The 19,571-nt window shown below is 39.0% G+C and overlaps 2 protein-coding genes across 4 annotated transcripts in view; one reads left to right on the top strand and one right to left on the bottom strand.

Moving 5' to 3' along the window:
• Window positions 1-3,398, top strand: part of rnf216 (ring finger protein 216) — a 48,712-nt gene extending 45,314 nt beyond the window's left edge. For all 3 annotated transcript variants that reach the window (XM_016527661.1, XM_016527660.1, XM_016527659.1), the window contains 2 exons: window positions 1,166-1,263; window positions 3,086-3,398. In XM_016527661.1, the coding sequence (XP_016383147.1) occupies window positions 1,166-1,263; window positions 3,086-3,380 (393 nt within the window). In that variant the 3' untranslated portion in view covers window positions 3,381-3,398. The remainder of the gene's footprint in view (window positions 1-1,165; window positions 1,264-3,085) is intronic.
• Window positions 3,399-11,533: 8,135 nt separating this feature from the next.
• Window positions 11,534-18,774, bottom strand: LOC107720060 (fascin-like). Its single transcript, XM_016527658.1, has 5 exons — window positions 17,809-18,774; window positions 14,975-15,131; window positions 13,741-13,862; window positions 13,395-13,562; window positions 11,534-13,305 (listed from the first exon to the last, which is right to left on the bottom strand). The coding sequence occupies exons 1-5, from the start codon at window positions 18,629-18,631 to the stop codon at window positions 13,100-13,102; spliced, it is 1,476 nt and encodes a 491-aa protein (XP_016383144.1). The 5' UTR covers window positions 18,632-18,774; the 3' UTR covers window positions 11,534-13,099.
• Between the last annotated feature and the right edge of the window lie 797 nt (window positions 18,775-19,571).

Raw genomic sequence — 19,571 nt, 5'->3', positions numbered from 1 at the left:
AAATGTCTAAAAATCCTGATTGGAGTATCAATATAAATAGTTATAAATGATAAAAAGAATGCTTTAAAAAGATCGGTGATCGGTATCGGCAGATACTGCTTTCTGTGATCGGCCTCAAAAACCCTGATCGGAGCACCCCTAGTATCTAGAATGGCATTTGTGGTGTGTGTTGGAGACCTGTGCGAACGCTTCTCACTGGATCTCGCAGCACTGTTTAGTAGTAGCGTGATCGAGACCAGTCAGCGAGTAAACTCGTTTGTTCTGAGTAGAGGTCTGCGCGGGACTATTTTTTTAACAGTCCGAGTGCAGGCTGTACCGGTGGTCAATAAGAATAAAGCGTAGATATGCTGTTCTGAATGGACGTCGGGAACGGGATGTTGTTAGACCGCCCACTCCCGTTCAAATTACACCAGAGTTACAGACCGCTACCGCGTTTTTTCCGGGAATTTAATCCCGCGGCGCAAAAAATCTGGTCGGGTCCCGCAGACCTCTATTCTGAGTTTGCGCTGCGCTGTCTTTTGTGCCGATTTAATAACGGTCCATGCAGCACGCTTCAAACGAGTAGCACTGTTCCGCTTTTGGTGCGTTTAAGAATTCACATATAATAATAGACGAGCTGCGGGCCGTTTGAAATTCATCAGCTGAGCCGCGGGCTGAAGTTTGGACACCCCTGCTCATAGCAACACACTAAAAACACCTTGGCAACCACATAGCAATGCTGCAAACCACCTGGAACACTCTAAGCACATGCAATATAGCATTATACAACACAGAGAGAATCACACTGGAATCGCTCTAATATGGCCATCAGTACCTTCTACCAGCTGGCACGCTAGCAATGCTGCATTTGCATATATTTTCTGGTGCAGTTATATTGTGTACAATAGTACTGATTGCCGATATAATGTATAGACATTATGAATAATTCCAGAGGGGTAATACCAAGATACTAGTGCATTATGCAGGGTAGGAAGCAATATGCATCTCTGAAACAACGCCGGGAACACCGGCTCCTTCCGTATGCACAAACAGAGGTGACTGAACAACAGAAACGTGACCTTTTTTCCCACTGGATGAATGAAATGTGGTCCAGGAGTTTCTCTTTCCACTGTGCTTTTCAATTGTGATCAATAACACAGATGCTTATTTGTGTCCCCTTCCTCAGGAGAGTTGCAGGAAGTGCCATGTGGTGTGGAAGGAGCACGCGGGAAAGACCTGCGAGCAGGTGCTGGAGAGGGACGAGATCCGGCTGCGCGTGGCTTTGTAAGTGCCACACTGAAAACTCTTAGCTTGTTAATAATTCATCCGTGCACTATTGAGGGTACTCGATAGTGTAGTGAGCAACCTGGGAGATCATTAGCATCCCTGATGCTGAGTCAGCTGTTTCCCCAGGCCTTTCTCATGGCACGCTAAAACACTCGCTGTATTTGATGGATTCCCTTGAGTGTTATGTTTGCAAATACACATCATCCAGAGCTGCCCCTGTGCACAGCAGGCCTTCATGAGGAAGTGTACTGGAGCATGGGTGTCTGTGTAAACTGATGCAGTGTGAAAGCAGCCTATCACTGCTGCTCAGTCTCTGCACTGGACAGGATGTGATCGCCTGGCTTCCTTCCTGTCATACACATGAATCAAAGACTGTGTATCCTGTTTACCCCGAACCTTTTCTGTTGCCTACATTTATAGAGACAGGAAAGAGACCCTGACTGAGAGATTGAATTAAATATGGTGTCACAAAGGCAAGATAATATGTCTCAATACCAGTATGCTTTCTATATGTTAAATAGCCCAAAATAACTGATGCTAAAATGAAAATATTGGCTTTGTTCCAGTAGCTAGTGAACCACAGTTTCCTACTAAGGCAGCATCCTAACTGAAATTAAACCCATTAAATGCATTTGAAAAGGCAGCGATACAAATAGCGCTCCTCGTATGAAGCACACGATAAATTCAAATAGAGTTTGATGTTAGCATTTTGCTAAGCTAATGATGTGGTACTCTAAATTATATGTATTTTATGCTTTTTAAAGTAGTCCATTTTACATATAACATGTTTTATTTTGAATTAAGTCTATTTATCACAGTTCTAAGTAACACTTTGCAATGCTTGAACATGAACTAACAATGAAAAATTATTCTAAATCATTTATTAATCTTGGTTAATGTTTGTTTCAGCATTTACTAATACATTATTTAAATCAAAAGTTCTGTTAATATTATTTAATGGAACTGAGCTAACAATAACAATGAACAGTTTGTTTTTTAATTAAAATGTTAATTTAATTTTCATTGATTACATTTTGTTTCTGCTTTTTCAGCTGAGCTTGAAGAATTCTTTTAATTGCAAGTTTTTCTGTTTGGGCATTAGCAAGACTTTTATTTTGACAGCACAAAGAACTCCGTGACCAAATGCTGATGCTCAGTAGCGGTCATTCTCCGTCTTCATTAGTTAGGTCTTTAACAGTTATGTCTATTAATAAAGTCAAATATCTATTATTAGAAAGGCCTACAATGCTGCTTTTAATGTATTGTCTATATTCAGAAAATATTTGTCATTTATGTCATTAAACACACACACAATTCCACAAACTTCTACAAATACAGCTGTTAGGTCTTCTTAAGTTTGTGTTGTATCCTGTATAAAACCGCATGTGCATGACGGCCCATATTCATGTTTTTAATAATTTCTTTATTTTTGAAAATGCCAGATTAGGATTACAGAAACAAGAAGTTGCTATCTGTATAAAACTGTTTATTTGACAGATTTTTTCTCTTTTTTTTCCATTTCATATTACAATGATTTATTTCTGTTGATTTTAGTAAATATTATGTCAAAGAAAAATATTTAAGTGCAGCCATTTTTATGCTTGCATTATTTGCTTTTAAATCAAATCTATATTTAAATAGTGTGAAAACATTATATCAACGATCGACCACCCTGCTTTCCAAGATATCAGCATCAGCCATCAAACAACCTGTATCTGTTGACCACTACTTAAAATGCAGTCTAGGTAGGCAGCTCACAGTTTTTTCCAGTAGTGTTTGCATGTAAACTGAACCCAAATGTCTTTTGTTTCATGGCCAGTGAGGAAAAGATGACTGCTGCCCGTGTCAGGAAGTGCCACAAGTGTGCCACAGGTCTAGTGAAGTCGGAGGGCTGTAACCGGATGTCGTGTCGCTGCGGCGCCTTCATGTGCTACCTCTGCCGGGAGCCTATTAACGGCTACAACCACTTCTGCCAGCACGCTCGCTCGCCTGGTGCCCCCTGCCGACACTGCAAGAAGTGCTCGCTGTGGACAGACCCCACGGTAAATGACACACTACACTTCAGATTTCACGTCTTTTGTTTGGAGAGAGGCTCCTTTCATGCTCAACGTTAGCGTGCGATCATCCTTGAAAAGCAGCAAACACCTTTACTTTCTATACATCTACTCGGTTTACAACAGGTTTAGTCCTCCAGGTTTAGAGTAAAACATGTTCAAGTATTTTGTTCACTAACCTTGAGCTGATCACTCCTGTTACATGAGGTACTTGCTGCTGCTCCTTTTTGACCCTCATTTTGTAATGTGTTTGGAGCTGTTAATTGATTAAATTACATGATTTGCATTTATGTATTTTTTTAATATTAATTTATTTACTTTTTTATTTTTTCATTTGATTTGTTCTATAATTTGTTATTTTGTTTTCAGAATTGTGATTTGCTTTGCACTTCACGGCCACCGTAATAATTAACAGACCAACATTAAAACATTTAAAACATTACATTTATATTTTAATTGCATAATTTTTGAGATAATAAATTGCAATACATTAACATGTTAAGTGGACAGGCCTAATGTGATGGATTGATAGATTGTTCATTATAAGAGTGATTCAGTCTTAGGATAAACACCAGGTGATATATGTTGTAATGGCTTTGTGTTGATTTTGTATACAGGACTCTTTGAGAGTATAACATATGAGAGGTGCTTGAGTGGAGCATGCTGCTTCTCATGCGTGTTGATGGATTAGGAGTGCTGAGAGGTCTCTACTCTATTGCAGGAATACTGCAGTTACCACAGTCAACCGTCATGCATTAGCCTCATATTATATAATAGACTGCTGAGAGCTACATCTTTAGCACTCAGTTTGCTATGACGCACAAAGTGCTCATTCATTATTCACAACATGCTGATAACCTTTCCATTTATTAATCATAAAAGGTTGTTATAGATACCTTCTTGGTAGATAGACAAATAACACAAATGTTATATTTTTAAGACGAATTATGAAAATCATCTAGTTATCCTCATTTAGCTCAAAATGATTTTTAAATTAATTGTAAAAGTTATCTAGCAGAATGTTCTTCTTTTTTTACAACCTAGATTAAAAAAATTAATGTTTCTAATTTATGTATTATGAATTATTGACTCCACATTGAGGCTACTTGTTTATGGCAAAATCGTTGAGGTTTTCACAAAAATGTATTGATTTAAGCCTTCGTCTAGCAATCCCAGTGCTCCAAATAATAATTTTAGATGTTTAATTATCTTTATTTGTACATTTTCTGAGAGGAGTACCTTTTCTCCGCTCGTTTCTCACGCCGACTGTCATCCGAAGCGCACGCATAAAGGCGCTTCCGACAGCGTGATCCCGATAAATACACATATATACACAGAATTAAGTATTCACGCAAACATAATCTGTTATGTCTTAAGTGAACGTTTGGGGAACTGATGGGGAAAAACATCTGATGTGTAACATTATATTAGATCCGTGCATTACAGTAGGTCTTAATATATAGGCCGCCTCATTAATGTTAATCTAACAATAAAATAAATATACACATATACACAGAATTACAGTATTTAAGTATTCACGCAAACATAATATGTTATGTCTTAAGTGAACGTTTGGGGAACTGTTGGGGAAAAACATCTGATGTGTAACATTATATTAGATCCGTGCAATACAGTAGGTCTTAATATATAGGCCGCCTCATTAATGTTAATCTAACAATAAAAGAAAAGAGGGAATCACTCGCTGCTCAGGATTGAACTGCTTTTGTAGTTTTAATAATTAATTTATTTGTAATGAACACACTAAAGGGAATTTTACATTTGATTATTTGTTTTTCTTGAATGCTTTTGTTTAGGTGTAAAATGAAAAGGGTAATGCATTATTTGTCATTTTTCGTCTGATTCCAACAAATCATACATCATTTTGAAGGTGTATTAATGGAAAAATTAATGGAATTTCAATGGAGAAATAACTAATTTTTTAAGGGGGTCTGAATACTTTCCGTACCCACTGTATATATATTATTATTATTATTTTATTTTTTTTGTATACTATTATTATTTAATATATTTAGGCTTTCAGGGAAGGGTGAAAGCAGACCACTGTGAAGGATGTTTTGAATGTGGACTGGACACAAGACAAAACAAAAGCATCATTGTGAAATGGAATGGAACCAAATAATGATTTTATCTCAATTATCTTGTTTTCATACTCGTTGGAAGCCAAAGACATAATTGAAAATAAAATGTTGCCCAGCCCTACTCCACAGTCCACACTATAAAAGAAGGATGAGGAGAAGAACTTCATTGGTTCAAACTTCTTATGTACCATGAACATGCTAAGTTTGACCATAGGGTAACATGAATGAGACTGAAGAGCTAGTGTTTGTCCTTGATGTGTGGTCCCCATCAAAAAGAACGGACATTCTGCTCGCTCTCTTCCTTTGTTGTTCTGTGGGAACAATGCATTTTGGGTTTGGCACAACTTGAGGATGAGTAGATGATGATGGAATTATAATTTTGGGGGAAACTATCCCTAAGCAGTGAGCATGATTGAGAAATCCTTTTCCGGTTAATCCAGAAGTTCCACTAATTATCCGGTTAAGGCATTTGAATTATGTTTCTGTGTGAAGAGCGCAGTCAGGGTGCCGTCCCGCTGCAATTACCCCTCCATTCAGAGCCGTGCCTAATCACCTGGCACCGTACCCCAAGGCTGACTGGTGAACTTGAGCTGTTTTGTGTTTGACTGATGAAGTGGACTCCTCCCAAATTCATCTGATGTCCCATTTTCGTCCTGGCTGTGGTCTGACGTGGACGTTGGCATCAGATTGTTTCTGGCAGGGTTTGCTGGTCTTTTCACATGATTGAACAGTAACAGGAGAGCCTAATTTCCATGCTTTTTTGAAAGGCTTTTTCGTTTTCTCTACTTTTGTATTTCTTCTCCCCCTTTCACTTTCTATGTCTTTTTCAATCGCGCCGCTTTCTAAAGTTCAAAATATATGTTGGTTTGGCTGGGATTTCCAATGACGTTCCCCATGAGGTCATCAAAAGAATTCACTGCAATCAGCAAACCAGTTTAATGTTTGTTTTTCATCCAGGGTTTTTCTTATTCAACGTCTTTCCTCATACAAATGCCTAGATTATTAGTTTAGATGGATATTGATGCCATTTCAGATCTGTAAATCAAACTGTATAGGACCAGTTTTGCTACTAATGTTTACACTACTGTTCAAAAGTTTGGAATCAGAAAGACATTGAGTATTAAGAAATTAATACTTTTATTCAGCAAGGATGCATTAAATTGATCGAAAGTCACAGTAAAGACATAATGTTACAAAAGCTTACTATTTTAGATAAATACTGGTCTTTTGAACTTTCTATTTATCAAAGAATCCTGAAAATGTTGAATCTCAATTTTCACAATTGCTTAAAATTCAGCTTTGCATCACAGGAATAAATTACATTTTAAAATATGTTACAATAGAAAACAGTTGACTAGTACATTAGATCAGATATTATTAGTTTTAACCCCCTCATACTTGTGAGTCATGGACGGTGTTGGGGGTAACGCATTACAAGTAACGTGAGTTACGTAATCTGATTACTTTTTTTCAAGTAACTAGTAAAGTATCCAAAATTACTTTTTTTAGGGAGTAACGCAATATTGTAATGCATTACTTTTAAAAGTAACTTTCCCCAACACTGGTCATGGACCTTAAAATCATTGCAATATACACAATTTTATATTAGGGCAAATTGTGAATATTCAGTTTGTAGCCCAGTGCTAGCTGGGATGTAAGTACTTAACTGGTTAGCATCACAAAGGGAAATGAAGAAGGAACTGTAAGCAGATGGAAATGTGATAGTGGAGAATATTCTAATTTAATTAGAAAATAGACATTTCTTTGTTCTGGTACAATCCTCACTGTGAGCTTGACGGTCTCTCTCATGGATGTTTTTACATTTAGATCTGTTGAGTTATTTTTATAAACTTGTAATTACAATCCCTTGCTTTCCCTGTTCATACATGGAAAACAAACACTTGTGTCCACATTTGTTTAATTCTTGTACCAAACAGCAGCAAGACCAGGTGAAATATTCCAAATATAATTTCTGTACTGATTTGGGGGGAAATCTGGATTGATTTAAACATGATCCAGTGTGTTAAGGTGTGATCACATTAGCTAAACTTCAGCAAAATATCATGGGCAAAGATGGTTAATTGTCAGTGTAGCGCTGCATGAAGCTCCACTTTCTCAGAGGTCATTTCCAAACTAAGCAGTTTTATGTTGGTCAAGTTGTGTGTTCAAAGTTAAACCAATATTCCCAATCACAGATTCCTAATGAGGTGAATGCACTTCGCCGGCAGAATTTTTTCTTAGAAAGCTAAATGTGATCACACCCTTACGCAGTGAGTGTTACAGTCTTACTGGTAGCTAAAAGCTTTATCAAATTAGTCAATATTTTTTAATAAATGAACATGCAAAGGTGACTGTAAAACTTGTGAAGGACAACCATTCCACTTTTGAAGAGAGTTTTCTCTTGAGTTCTTCAGGCACATAATCCATGTGGACCTGCTAATCCGACAGAACATCTGACAAAATCATACAGGAACTGGCACTTTTGATTTATAAAATGGAGCTGCTCAAAAATGTAGGCTTTCAGTGCCAAAGATCAATACGTTGTCAAATATTAAGCTGTTATTGTTCAGCACGTATAGGCCCATAATTCCTGCGAAGTGGGTTGTTTATTGTGCTGTATTGTGTGACTCATCCATTGGCTTGACTGCAGTGCAGTGAGACTCCCGCAGAGAGTCCCGTCCTCTTGCCCAGCGCTTCAACAAAGAGCCACAGCTCTTGCTCACTAATGGAGCCCACACTGGATCCTCACCTCCTGCTCTCCTCCCCGCTGGCAGTAGCCCCTCTGCCCCGGGCTTTATTCAGACCCCTCATGCCTCTTAAAGCATATTACTCATCCTCACAGAGAGCACGAGGCTCTTACAGTAGCCCTTTTTTTGGTGAAATCTAAGGGATGGTGGTGTGTCAGTCAAACTAGAAGGAATGACCAGCAGCTTCTTAAATAAGTGCTGAACACAATCCTGAGAAGATCAGGATAATCTGGCCATCTTCTCCCATCTGTTGTTGGTGGTGTATTAGAGTACCGGTGTACCACACCTGACACGGTGCAGGTGAATGAAGTGTCTCAGTTTGACATTGTAACCTCCTAATGGGCTAGCAGATGGACAGTCTTTAGGCCCGTAGGCCTGCAGGTGTGAAGGGTCGATCCTGGCAGCTTGTGCTCAATGCGCCAACAGCTTAAGAGCTTCCTGAAACTGGATCTGTGCCCATGAATCTTCTGCCTCATGTTTCATCAAGTCTCTCACTCTTAAAAATAAAAGGTCTTTATTGGCATTGACGGCTCCTTGAAGAACCTTTAACCTCCATGGAACCTTTCCATTGGACAAAACGTTCTTTATAGTGAAAAATGGTTATTTAGGTTATTAAAATGTTCTTCACATGAAGAAAAAGTGGTTCTTCTTTGTGTTGAAGAACATTTTAGTAATATAATAAGTTAACTGAATTCTTATTTGAATAACTGAAAGGTTTTTTGGGGAACCATGAATGCTGCTTCTATGGCATTGTTGCGAAAAACTCCTTTTGGAACCTTGAATTTTAACAGTGACATTGTGGTTTGTGGATATGGATCGGGTCTACCTGAAGATAGATTAAAATTCATTGTTGTTGTGGTAAACTACAGATGACTTACTTATTCAGCGAGGACATTAAATTGCTCAAAGTGTCAGTAAAGATATTTATGTTACAAAATATTTCTATTTCAAATAAGGTTATTTTGACATTATTTTATTCATCAAAGAATATTGGGAGAAAATGTTTCCACAAAAATATTAAGCAGCAAAGCAATTTTTACCATTGATAATAATATGAAATGTTTCTTGAGCGACAAATCAGAATATTAGAACGATTTCTGAAGGATCATGTGACACTGAAGACTGGAGTAATGATGCTGAAAATTCAGCTTTGCATCACAGGAATAAACTATGTTTTTGCATGTTCAAATAGAAAACAGTTGTTTAAAATGGTAATATTTCACAGTATTACTGTTTTACTGTATTTTTGATCAATTAAATGCAGCCTTGGTGAGCATAAGAGACTTAAATCAAAAAGTTTTGAAGTGTGCATTGTGCACACTTAATTGGAAAGTTCACCCCAAAATGAAAATTCTGTCATTATTTACCCTCAAGCAGAAAATTCTGTCATCATTTATTCCCTCTCAGTTTGTTCAAAACCTGTATGGATTTTCTTTTCTCTGGTGAACATAAAAGAAGAATTTGGGTAACCAAACAGTTTCTGGTCACCAATGACTTTCATAGTCATTCTTTTCCCCCCCATCATACTCTGATGGACGTCACTGGGGACCAGCAACTGTTTGGTTACCTACATTCTTCAAAATATCTTGTGTTCAACAGAAGAAAGAAATTCATACAGGTTTGGAGCAACATGAGGGTGAGTAAATGATAACAGAATTGTCAATTTTGGGTGCGCTATCCCTTTAAGCTTCCATTTCGAATGAGCTGGAATTACAAGAATAATTTGAATTGCTTGCTTTCTTGACTCCGTATTTGATAAGAATGCCCAAAGTGGACATTTTTACACAAAACGGAATGTTGAAAATTGATATTGAAAATAAAAACTGAAAATTTTAAATGCTAAATAAACATTTTCAAGGTAAAATGTTGTAAGATAAGGTCAAGTGACTACTACAGTTTGAAATGTTAGTCATGGATGGAAGCCTACTGTTTCAGTTACTGTTTTAAAAAAATTATTAGGCAGTGTACCTTGTGAGTAGGTCATGTTCCATTCCATGCATATCACAAAAATGCAAATACATGGAAAACTTAGAAACCGCATGCATAATTCGAGAAATGTCCTGACATTTGTCACAGTGCAGTGCAAACATTGTTCTTTTCCCACTGAATGTTACAGTCACATCTGTGCAAAAGCTGTTGCTCTGCTCTGATGTGTTTATTCAAATGTTGTACACCGGTCAATCATGTGAATCAACCTGCACATACATCTCATGAAAATGATGACTAAAAGAAAAAATCCCTGTCTGCCCACCTGAAAAACTGCAGTTCCAGCCCCACCATCAACCCCCACAGTAAAGCCCCTTCAAATGACATGCTCTGAGTAACCATGGAAACATTGGTCCTGGTATCAGCCAGACTAGATCATTTTACCCTTTCAGTCTCTTTTCTTAGTTGCTTGAAAGCCAGAATGGAAATGCTCATGGCGTCGTCTTCATTTGTAATCCAATATTATATAACACTCATGAAGACTAATTAGGCTACCAATCAATCGGGTGCATTCATATTTATTGAACACACAAATAATCAGAGCAGCTTCTTGTTCAATAAACCTAGCTACCCATCTTAAAGAATATGATGCACACTCTTTGTCTTTGCGATGGGTGTATACCGAAGGGGTCAGTCTACAGTAATAGACTGATTTTTGCAAAGTTAGAGTACATTTTACAAGAAAATACTATTTCTACTTTTAAAAAATCATGTTTATTTCAATGTGGTACTTGCATTGCTTTTTTTTTGTTTTGTTTTTACATAGTATGTGATCAGGGTAGCCATTCAAAAAAATGTGTATTCTTTTTTCTATTCACATTGAGTGGCTTCTCCAAGGATCTTACTGAAATATTGTGGATTTTAAATATTTTTTATAGCTTGCAGCAAAGATCACATGCTTTCAATTTGTATTTCTAGTTGCATTTTAGATACTGAAGCTCTTTCGTTGTACACTGTCCCTTCAATTACAATTTTAGGCTCCTTGAACTTCAATAAACAACCTTTTCGTTGTTTAAACTCAGCAGATGGGATCGACATCATTCTGCTCCAGCAATAACACCGAACAAAAGCCTCATTGATGAAGCGGCCACAAGTTTAAAAAAAGATGGAGTAGAGGTCTCAGGAGAAAATTAATTTCTCATTCTGCTGCAGCGGGGTAAGCTTTCAAAATAAACTCACTGCGGTCATACTTCACCGAACTCTGCTCAAGCTTAGTGACAGTTAGCTATAGATAAAGCCGTATCACTTCACTAGAAGAAACGTGTTTGCTTTGATCATTGCTTTGCCACTTAAAGAAAACAAACATTTTTAATGTTTATTTTTTTTAGAATTAAAAAAAATTCACTGACAGGGTTTCATATTCAAACCATATTTATTTCCGGATTTGATTTGTACCCATGGCACATGAGGAAACAACCATAATACCAAAACAAAATAAAAAGACATCTGTAAAGACTTTACAAAGTATAATGTGGAATGTCTTTTTTCCCCCATATTGACCTTTTAAGGCACAGTCATTACCATTCCCTTAGCAACGGGAGATCATTATCATGTGAAATGATAGCTCTTAAATAATTTTTCTTAAAGTTCTTAATGCGTTAAGCTCAGAGTGGCTCTGTTAGTTTGATGCACACCTGAAAACTAATTAAGCACCAGTTTAACCTCAGGTTTGAATCTTTAATCAATCTTGTGTGGTGTTAATGTCTTCATTTTGGCTTTTTCACTGAGGCGTTAATGTACTGTAATGTGTATGACGGAATAAGGTTCATGATAATGTCTGTGCCTTCTCCAACAATAACAACAACAAAAAAAAGTTAGGTGACATTTCCAGACACCTTTCCAGATAAGACCACTGCACGAGTCCAGTGAACCCAGACCCACCATTCCTTTGAGATTTGTCAGGTTTAAGAAGGAAAAGTGGTTTAATTTAGCATAAATACTGTGTTGAACCTGCAACAACATACCTCACGTCGGTATCTTCACACCCACAGCTGCAGCACACAACGTAACGATGACACCACTTTCGAGTTGCAGAAAACAGTTACCATTTTAATATCTATATTTCTTTTTCCCGCCCATTCGCAATTCCAGGCGTAACCCTAATTTTGAGATGAGGGACTGTGAGGTACCAATCCAGTTCTCTAGGTTTTTCCTCTTTTTAAACATTAAAATTAATTCTAATGGCACAGACAGTGAGGCAGTACATACTGAAGTACACAAGCAAAGCACTGCCGTACTTCAAACAAGAAAACAAAACAGTTTAGCTCATTGCCATTTCAGTGGTCTGAGAGCTTCCTTCATAACTCTGTCAAGTCTATTGAACGAAAAAATAAACTCAACATTCATACATTTACCTGTAAATATTGCCTTAGTCCTCATGAGGGTAGGTACTTATGACTGGCAATACAGTGGGAAGCATTACATCAATAGCTCACAGTCACAAGGTTTTCTTTAACATTTCGCTGTGTGTTAATATTAATAGTGTGAGGCTCATACAGGGGTTGTGCAAAGACTAGGAAGAAGGATCACGCTACAATCTGGTCAAAATCAAAATCCTGTGGCTCGACGTGTGGCGCCCGCATAGCCGATCTTCCAGAGAGTGAACCGACTTGAATGGAAGTCAATTATTATGACAGATTAAGAGATGACATTAGATGTGCTTAACCACACAACACAAATTTGGATGCCAGTTAAGTCCCTGAAGTCCCAGTTTTGGCCAATCGTCGTCAATGAAAACCGCACAACACTGCGGTAATACTGTGGCACACAAACTCTGAAGTATTTAGACAGAATAGAGTATACGTGACTAGAAGCAAGACCCTCCACCTTTGGGTTTCTCTCTGCTATTGGCCGGTGTGCTTACTCGTATTCAAAAACCACATTCAAAATGCATAACAGAAAGGAAAAAAACTGGAAAGAAAAAGCCACAGTGGTTACTTAAGTGCTTTTAGTACTCCCACATAGTGGAGGTGTCCAGATCATCGGCATTGGCCTTCAGAACACCTGCGTGATCACCCTTAAGATACTTCCCCTCAGTTGACTTGATGGCCACTTTGTTGTAGTCACAAAACTCGAGGTAGAAGTCCACCGGGGTGTCGCTACTGCTGAGCACGTTCGATTCACTGCCCACCATCCAGTATTTCCCTGTGGAGTCTGAGAAGGGATTCATGGCATCAAGAAAAGTCTTAAGTTAAAATTAAATTACAGTCTAAATTAAAAACATTATTGAAGTGTAAACAAACCTCGCAAGCTATAGGCTCCATCTCTAAACTCCAACCCGAAGACATCATATGAGGAGCGGTTGGAGTCCAGAGTGCCGGTCACCTTCCTGCAGCCAATGAAGCCATGCTCCCCTCTCAACACAATGAGGGGCCTATTGATGAGCTTCATCGGGAACTCCTCAGTCTCACCTGAAAAAGCAATTTTTCAGAATTGAGACACACAATAGCCAAGCGGGAATATGATTGCGCTATTGTAATGCTCCACTCAACATGACCACCAATTGAGGGGCAATCTATCAACAAGTTTACTAAATCACAGCAGCATTTCCAAATAAAAGGTTGAAACAGCAGAAATAGCCCACCCCACCTGCTGTGTCAATAGTGGCAGCCAGCTGTCCATTCTTTTTGGCAGCCACATATTTTCCATTGTTGGCACGCAGGGTTATCTTCTTCCCATGCCACTCAATGTCAAAGTAGCAGTTAGCAGACCTGGTCGAAGAAATTATACATGTATACATTATCCTTTTTTTATAATGTTACAAAATTTCTATTTCAAATGAACACTGTTCTTTTAAACTTCTTATTCATCTAACAATCCAAAAACAAAACCGTTTCAACACTGATAAGAAATGTTTCTTGAGCAGCAAATCAGAATATTAGAATGATTTCTGAAGGATCATGAGCCACTAAAAACTAAAATAACAGCTGCTGAAAATTCAGTGCTGTCATTACTGGAATAAGTTACATTTTAAAATATATTAAAATAGAAAACAGTTATTCCATTCTTTTTGGCAGCCACATATTTTCCATTGTTGGCACGCAGGGTTATCTTCTTCCCATGCCACTCAATGTCAAAGTAGCAGTTAGCAGACCTGGTCGAAGAAATTATACATGTATACATTATCCTTTTTTTATAATGTTACAAAATTTCTATTTCAAATGAACACTGTTCTTTTAAACTTCTTATTCATCTAACAATCCAAAAACAAAACCGTTTCAACACTGATAAGAAATGTTTCTTGAGCAGCAAATCAGAATATTAGAATGATTTCTGAAGGATCATGAGCCACTAAAAACTAAAATAACAGCTGTTGAAAATTCAGTGCTGTCATTACTGGAATAAGTTACATTTTAAAATATATTAAAATAGAAAACAGTTATTTTAAACTGTAATCATTTTTTAAAATAATTTTGTAAATGCAGCCTCGGTGAGCAAAAGAGACTTCCTTTCAAAAACTAAAACCTCAAACTTTTGAACAGCAGTGTAAATAGGTCTTCGATTAAAAAGTCTAAAACTGAATGTAGTTTTACCTTTTCTCAAAAGGGTCTTTAATTTTATTATAAATTTGAATTTGTTAATTCTGATATTGAAGAAAAATGGTTTGGGTTTATCTGAGGTGATTTTCTGTCTTACTTAAAATTTGACCCCAACACAAAGCATTTAAGATACCTTTTACAATCAAATTAAATTAATATTGTATGGTTAGTGCAAGACATTAAACCCGCACACAGAGATTCTTTCATCTAAAGAATGCTAGTATGAAAACACTGACAACACTAAGCCATCTTCATTATGGCATGTTACTGTGATTCACACTCACTTAGTAGAGGCAGTGCACTGAAGGCCACCATTAGCTGTGAGGGTCCAGTATTTGCCAGTGCAGGTCCTGAAGGCACACTTCTTCGTGTCCTTACTGATTTCCATCTGGAAAGTCTCCTGGTCACCTTCTTCATCCTGGTTGGCAGAGAGGTCCATGCCTGTCAAACACAAAAACACAGCATACTGTAAACCACATTGTAAAAACCACCAAAACCCTGGCTTTCATTAGCGTGAGCTCACAACACATCTTAGATCTGGATTAGCCATGCTGAGTGAGCTTGGCAGTTTTGGGATGCTGATCTTTGAGATTACTTGACTAAAGAGTGTTGAATGCCATGGACTATAACTCTGGCAACTGCTTTGGCGCACACACACACACACACACACACACAGAGAGATAATCCCCTTAAGAATTTTGGACTGTCATATGCCAGGAAGCTTAGTGGGAAGCTTCAGGACAACAATAGTCAATGCATCCGGTTTGTAGTTTAGATTCATGGAGCTCAATGAAAGACCAGACCACCAGTCCTCTACTGCAGGAAATCTAATTAAACTCCATTGTGTGCATTTAGATACACAGTCATCAGATAAATCTAGTGTTTATGGTCTAAACCTCTTTGGAGAGGAAAACAGAAGACAGGTTTTTGAAAGTAAATATTAAAGCTACATTAAGACAAACATCTACAAGACAAAGTTACAGCTATAATTTTATTAACATCTACTCTGAGAATGAATTGTTTGGTGAAATCAAGAATCTTTTGGAACAATACATGGTCAAACACGTCATCTATATTTTTAATCTCCAATTCACCATGATTGCCTTCATGTTCCAGTTTCACAAAGCTCGTAATACAGCTACACGAAATTGCGTATTAGCACCGCCGCGGCCTGGCCTCTGGAAAACAGATTGAGTTTCGCCAAAAAAAATGCATACCTCAATGGGCAAGGAAAATAAATGACCAAGATGAGAAACACATGGCTGCAAATGGAAGATCTGCAAAGGAGAATGACTAAGACGCCCGGAGACTTGCTCTAAATCAGGGGGGGAATCCCCTCAATCATTCTAGGGTGGTATGTATCCTCACCCGGCATTTAAATGGTTTGGGAGGATCTTTTAAGCCACCAGCAGACACACCCCCAACCCCCATCGCTCGATGCCTGACTGCGAATGGTCGATCCATCCACACGACAACTGCAGGGCTTCTATTCACAAGTGAAAAGCCTTTAACCTTGGCAGCAATATATTGTAGGGACATACATTTAGGATGTTTTAAGTCATTTTCACAATTATAGTGCCAGACACTCAAACGAGCTCATCGGTCAACAGGGTCAAGCAGCTGCTATCATATAGCAGCACAGACAAACAATTCAAATGAATACAAAATAAATGCAAGACACTGTTGGGAAAACATTTTTGCATTTACGGAATGACAAACATCCGATGTCCTTGCCACAAAGGAAAGAAGAGCAGGCAAGCAAGCAGGGAGACTCCTAATCTTTTAAGTCAGATGCATTTAAGCGAGAGTACATCAGTGTTGTTTTGTGCGTGCTGAAATGGCTAAACTTGTGCATAGCGAGGCTCCATTGTTCTGCGTGCTGGGCTGCCTAAAGACTCTCAGCAGCTGGGCTGCATGGTGAGCTGGGGCCCAGAGCATGCTGTCTTTGTTCTCCTTCTACCCTCAGCACACGCCTGAAATCTCGGCCCCCTCACAAATTCTCTAAAAGGAACATGACACAAACATTGAGCCTTATTCCTCTAAGGATTGTATCCTGAAGGCAAATATTTGAACTAGGCAAGCATGAGCACTGGTGGGGTCTGGATGTAAGATGAATCACGTGTGATTTGGATGTTGTGCATCATATAATTGAGTCCAGATTGCTGTAAGCAAATCACATGAACTGCTTTTTGAGGACAGATGAAATCTTGCACTACCACAAGGCTAAATTAATAACAAACATAAAAGAAGCAGTCTAAGAAACAAAGGCCATTTAGAAGAGCCAATCATGACCTGAAGAGACCACGTGCCTCCTGGCACAGGCCCAACACACTGGCACTGTCCTGCCTCATTTAGCAATACTGGTAAACCAGAGCTAGGATTGCCAAGCAAATCCCAGACATCCTGTCTTAATAATACCATTTATGCCTTTCAATTTAGCAGTTATTAAAACAGCAGATCATCTTATTTCATTTTCAGCAGTAATAGGCTAGTGGAGCAGTAATGGTGACGTTGAAAAGCACAATATTTCACCAGTCCACTATATAATTTGATATATTATTTCAGTCTGGCAGTCTCAGGTCAATTCTTCTGGGTTTTCAGTAATGATTGCCTTCACTCTCAACTTAATTACAGTACAATGACCTCTCCAAAATACAGGCGTTATGGAATTTACAGAAGAATGATTGTGCAAAACTCCAGACAAGGGCTTGAATATTGATTTAATTCTCAGCAAACAGATTTCTATTGTGACAATAACCAGAGTACTGTAACCCACAGAGAGTCATCAGACAGAAAAATGGAAGCAAAATGGAGCCTCACTTGGATGCACAACCAGACTAATCATTAAAAATGATATTTCCAGGAAATATTTGCGAGCAGACCAAATTTCAGGATCATCAAAGTAAAGCATATGGTATTTTTCTTTTCTCCGCATTTGCATGATCCACCCAACCACAACCACCCCATATCCACAAAACCACAAGAAAAGAAAAAGAGTTGAATATCTATTATTAAGAATGAGCTGTAGATAATTACGGAGGATTTATAGGAAACCAACCCTGACTGATGTTGCATAGATGAACACATTAGTAACTGACAATAAAGCAGCATCATTTACCTTGCCTGGTGGACACATTCCTGTCGTTGCCAGCGGTGAGGACCACTTGAGGGTGGCTCTGCTCCAGAACAAAAAGCTCGTCTTTGCCAACCTTTGAGCTCTTGCCGGACTTCATGGTTCCACTGGGACCAGAGGGAGCCAGGTACTTCCCAGTGCAGTCTCTGAAGGCAACCTTCCCGGACCTGAACTCCAGCGTGTACCCCGTATTCTTGTCAGGGTTTTGGGACAGGCTTCCGTCGTTCTTCAGGAACCGGTTGTCAGACGTCTGTATGTGGTACCTCTGGTCCTGGAAGACCAAGGTGATGAGGGAATCCACACCCCAGGGAACGTCTCGATCAATGGCGATCTCGTTCTGCTCAGAGCTCAGGTGCGCGTATCTTTTCCTGGTGACGCTGAAGATGTTGACCTGGGGGTGCATGGCAATGTGCACGCTCCATTTCTCTGCGATGGAGATGGTCTGGGCGAAGCAGATAATTCTGTCCTCGGTGCCGCCCAGGTAGCGCTTGTGAGGCTCAGACTGCAGTGACCAGCGCCCATCATCATGTGCAGTGATTACGAACCGACCATCTTCGTTCGGGGTCTCGCTGTCACCCGTCACGTTGCCGTCTTTGTCAGCTGCGATGTATCTCCCCAGATGGCTCTTCAGGTAGAACGTGCTCGAGTCATCGCCGTTCTGCTCCAAGGTCCAAATCTGTTTCTTCTTCATGCTGGTGGCTGATGCATTGATCTTGAAGCCGAACGTTTCAGCCGTGAGGTACTTGTTCCCACAGTTGATCAATCCGAATTGGATTTTGAGCATGTCGCTGGTTCCGTTTGCAGTCATGTTTCCTCTTGGCCTTGCTGGAATGGGTTCTGCTGGTGCACTGTGGATGATGTTGACGGGTCTCTTTGTTTGACGGAGCGAGCGAGCGTACGCGCGCCTCTCTCTCTGCAGCCTCACAGCGCGAGCGCACAGACACAGCTGTGGCTTTTATACAGATGAGTGATGTCACGCGCCTGTCCCGCCTTCCTTCAGCACACTCACACATCCCAAAATGAGTTGGGAAACACAGAATTGGATAATATTCCCACTAGTGAAAGAGTTTATCAAACTACTTCTTTTCCTAATACACTGAATCTACTGCGTAAAATAGACGTGAGCATCCTCGCGCATTTGAGAGAGGTCGAACTCTCGCGTGCACTTGAAAGAATTCTGAAAATGTACTCACCCTCAAGTCGTTCCAAACCTGTCCAAACCACAATGGATTGTATTTAAACTGTATGGACAAAAAGAGGGACATTTTTCAAAATATCTTCTTATGTTCCACAGGCAGAAAAATAAAAGTTTGGAAAGACACGAGGGTGAGTTAATAATGACAGAGCAGTAAGTATGGTTAAAATGTATTTTAAAATCGCTAAATTTTAGTGAGAAATTTAGATGGCAAATCACATAATAGATCTTGGTATACGTTTTACATAAACCATGCATTTACATATAATGTTCATTCTCCATGATGAGTCTCTCAGCAGTTGTTTTACTCCAGGACAAATGCTAGTGAGAGGATGAGGAAACACAATGCAGTGTTTATTCTGCACAAAGACATTCACAGGCTGCACATGTTGTTCAATGGGTTCAGGAAGGTCTAGTCAAATAAACAGCAGCTTCATCCAAATACCACTGGCACCGTTTCAACAGCAGCACACAGGCATGAGAAAATGATGCAGGACAAACATTCCACAGTGTGTCTGTCTTTGTAGTTCTTATGATTCTTTCATATGACGTA

This window comes from Sinocyclocheilus rhinocerous, unplaced genomic scaffold (genome assembly GCF_001515625.1).
Source record: "Sinocyclocheilus rhinocerous isolate Xijiao unplaced genomic scaffold, SAMN03320098_v1.1 scaffold273, whole genome shotgun sequence".
Taxonomy (NCBI): domain Eukaryota; kingdom Metazoa; phylum Chordata; class Actinopteri; order Cypriniformes; family Cyprinidae; genus Sinocyclocheilus; species Sinocyclocheilus rhinocerous.
Note: the sequence above shows the minus strand (reverse complement) of the source record. Positions and strands in the feature narration are given on the sequence as shown.

Coding starts and splice junctions, on each gene's coding strand:
- LOC107720060 (XM_016527658.1), bottom strand. CDS start 18,631: ATGACTGCAAACGGAACCAGCGACATGCTCAAAATCCAATTCGGATTG. Junction 13,563..13,740: donor TGCCACTATTGACACAGCAG/GTGGGGTGGGCT, acceptor TTGCTTTTTCAG/GTGAGACTGAGGAGTTCCCG. Junction 13,306..13,394: donor TGGAGCCTATAGCTTGCGAG/GTTTGTTTACAC, acceptor ATCCCTTCTCAG/ACTCCACAGGGAAATACTGG.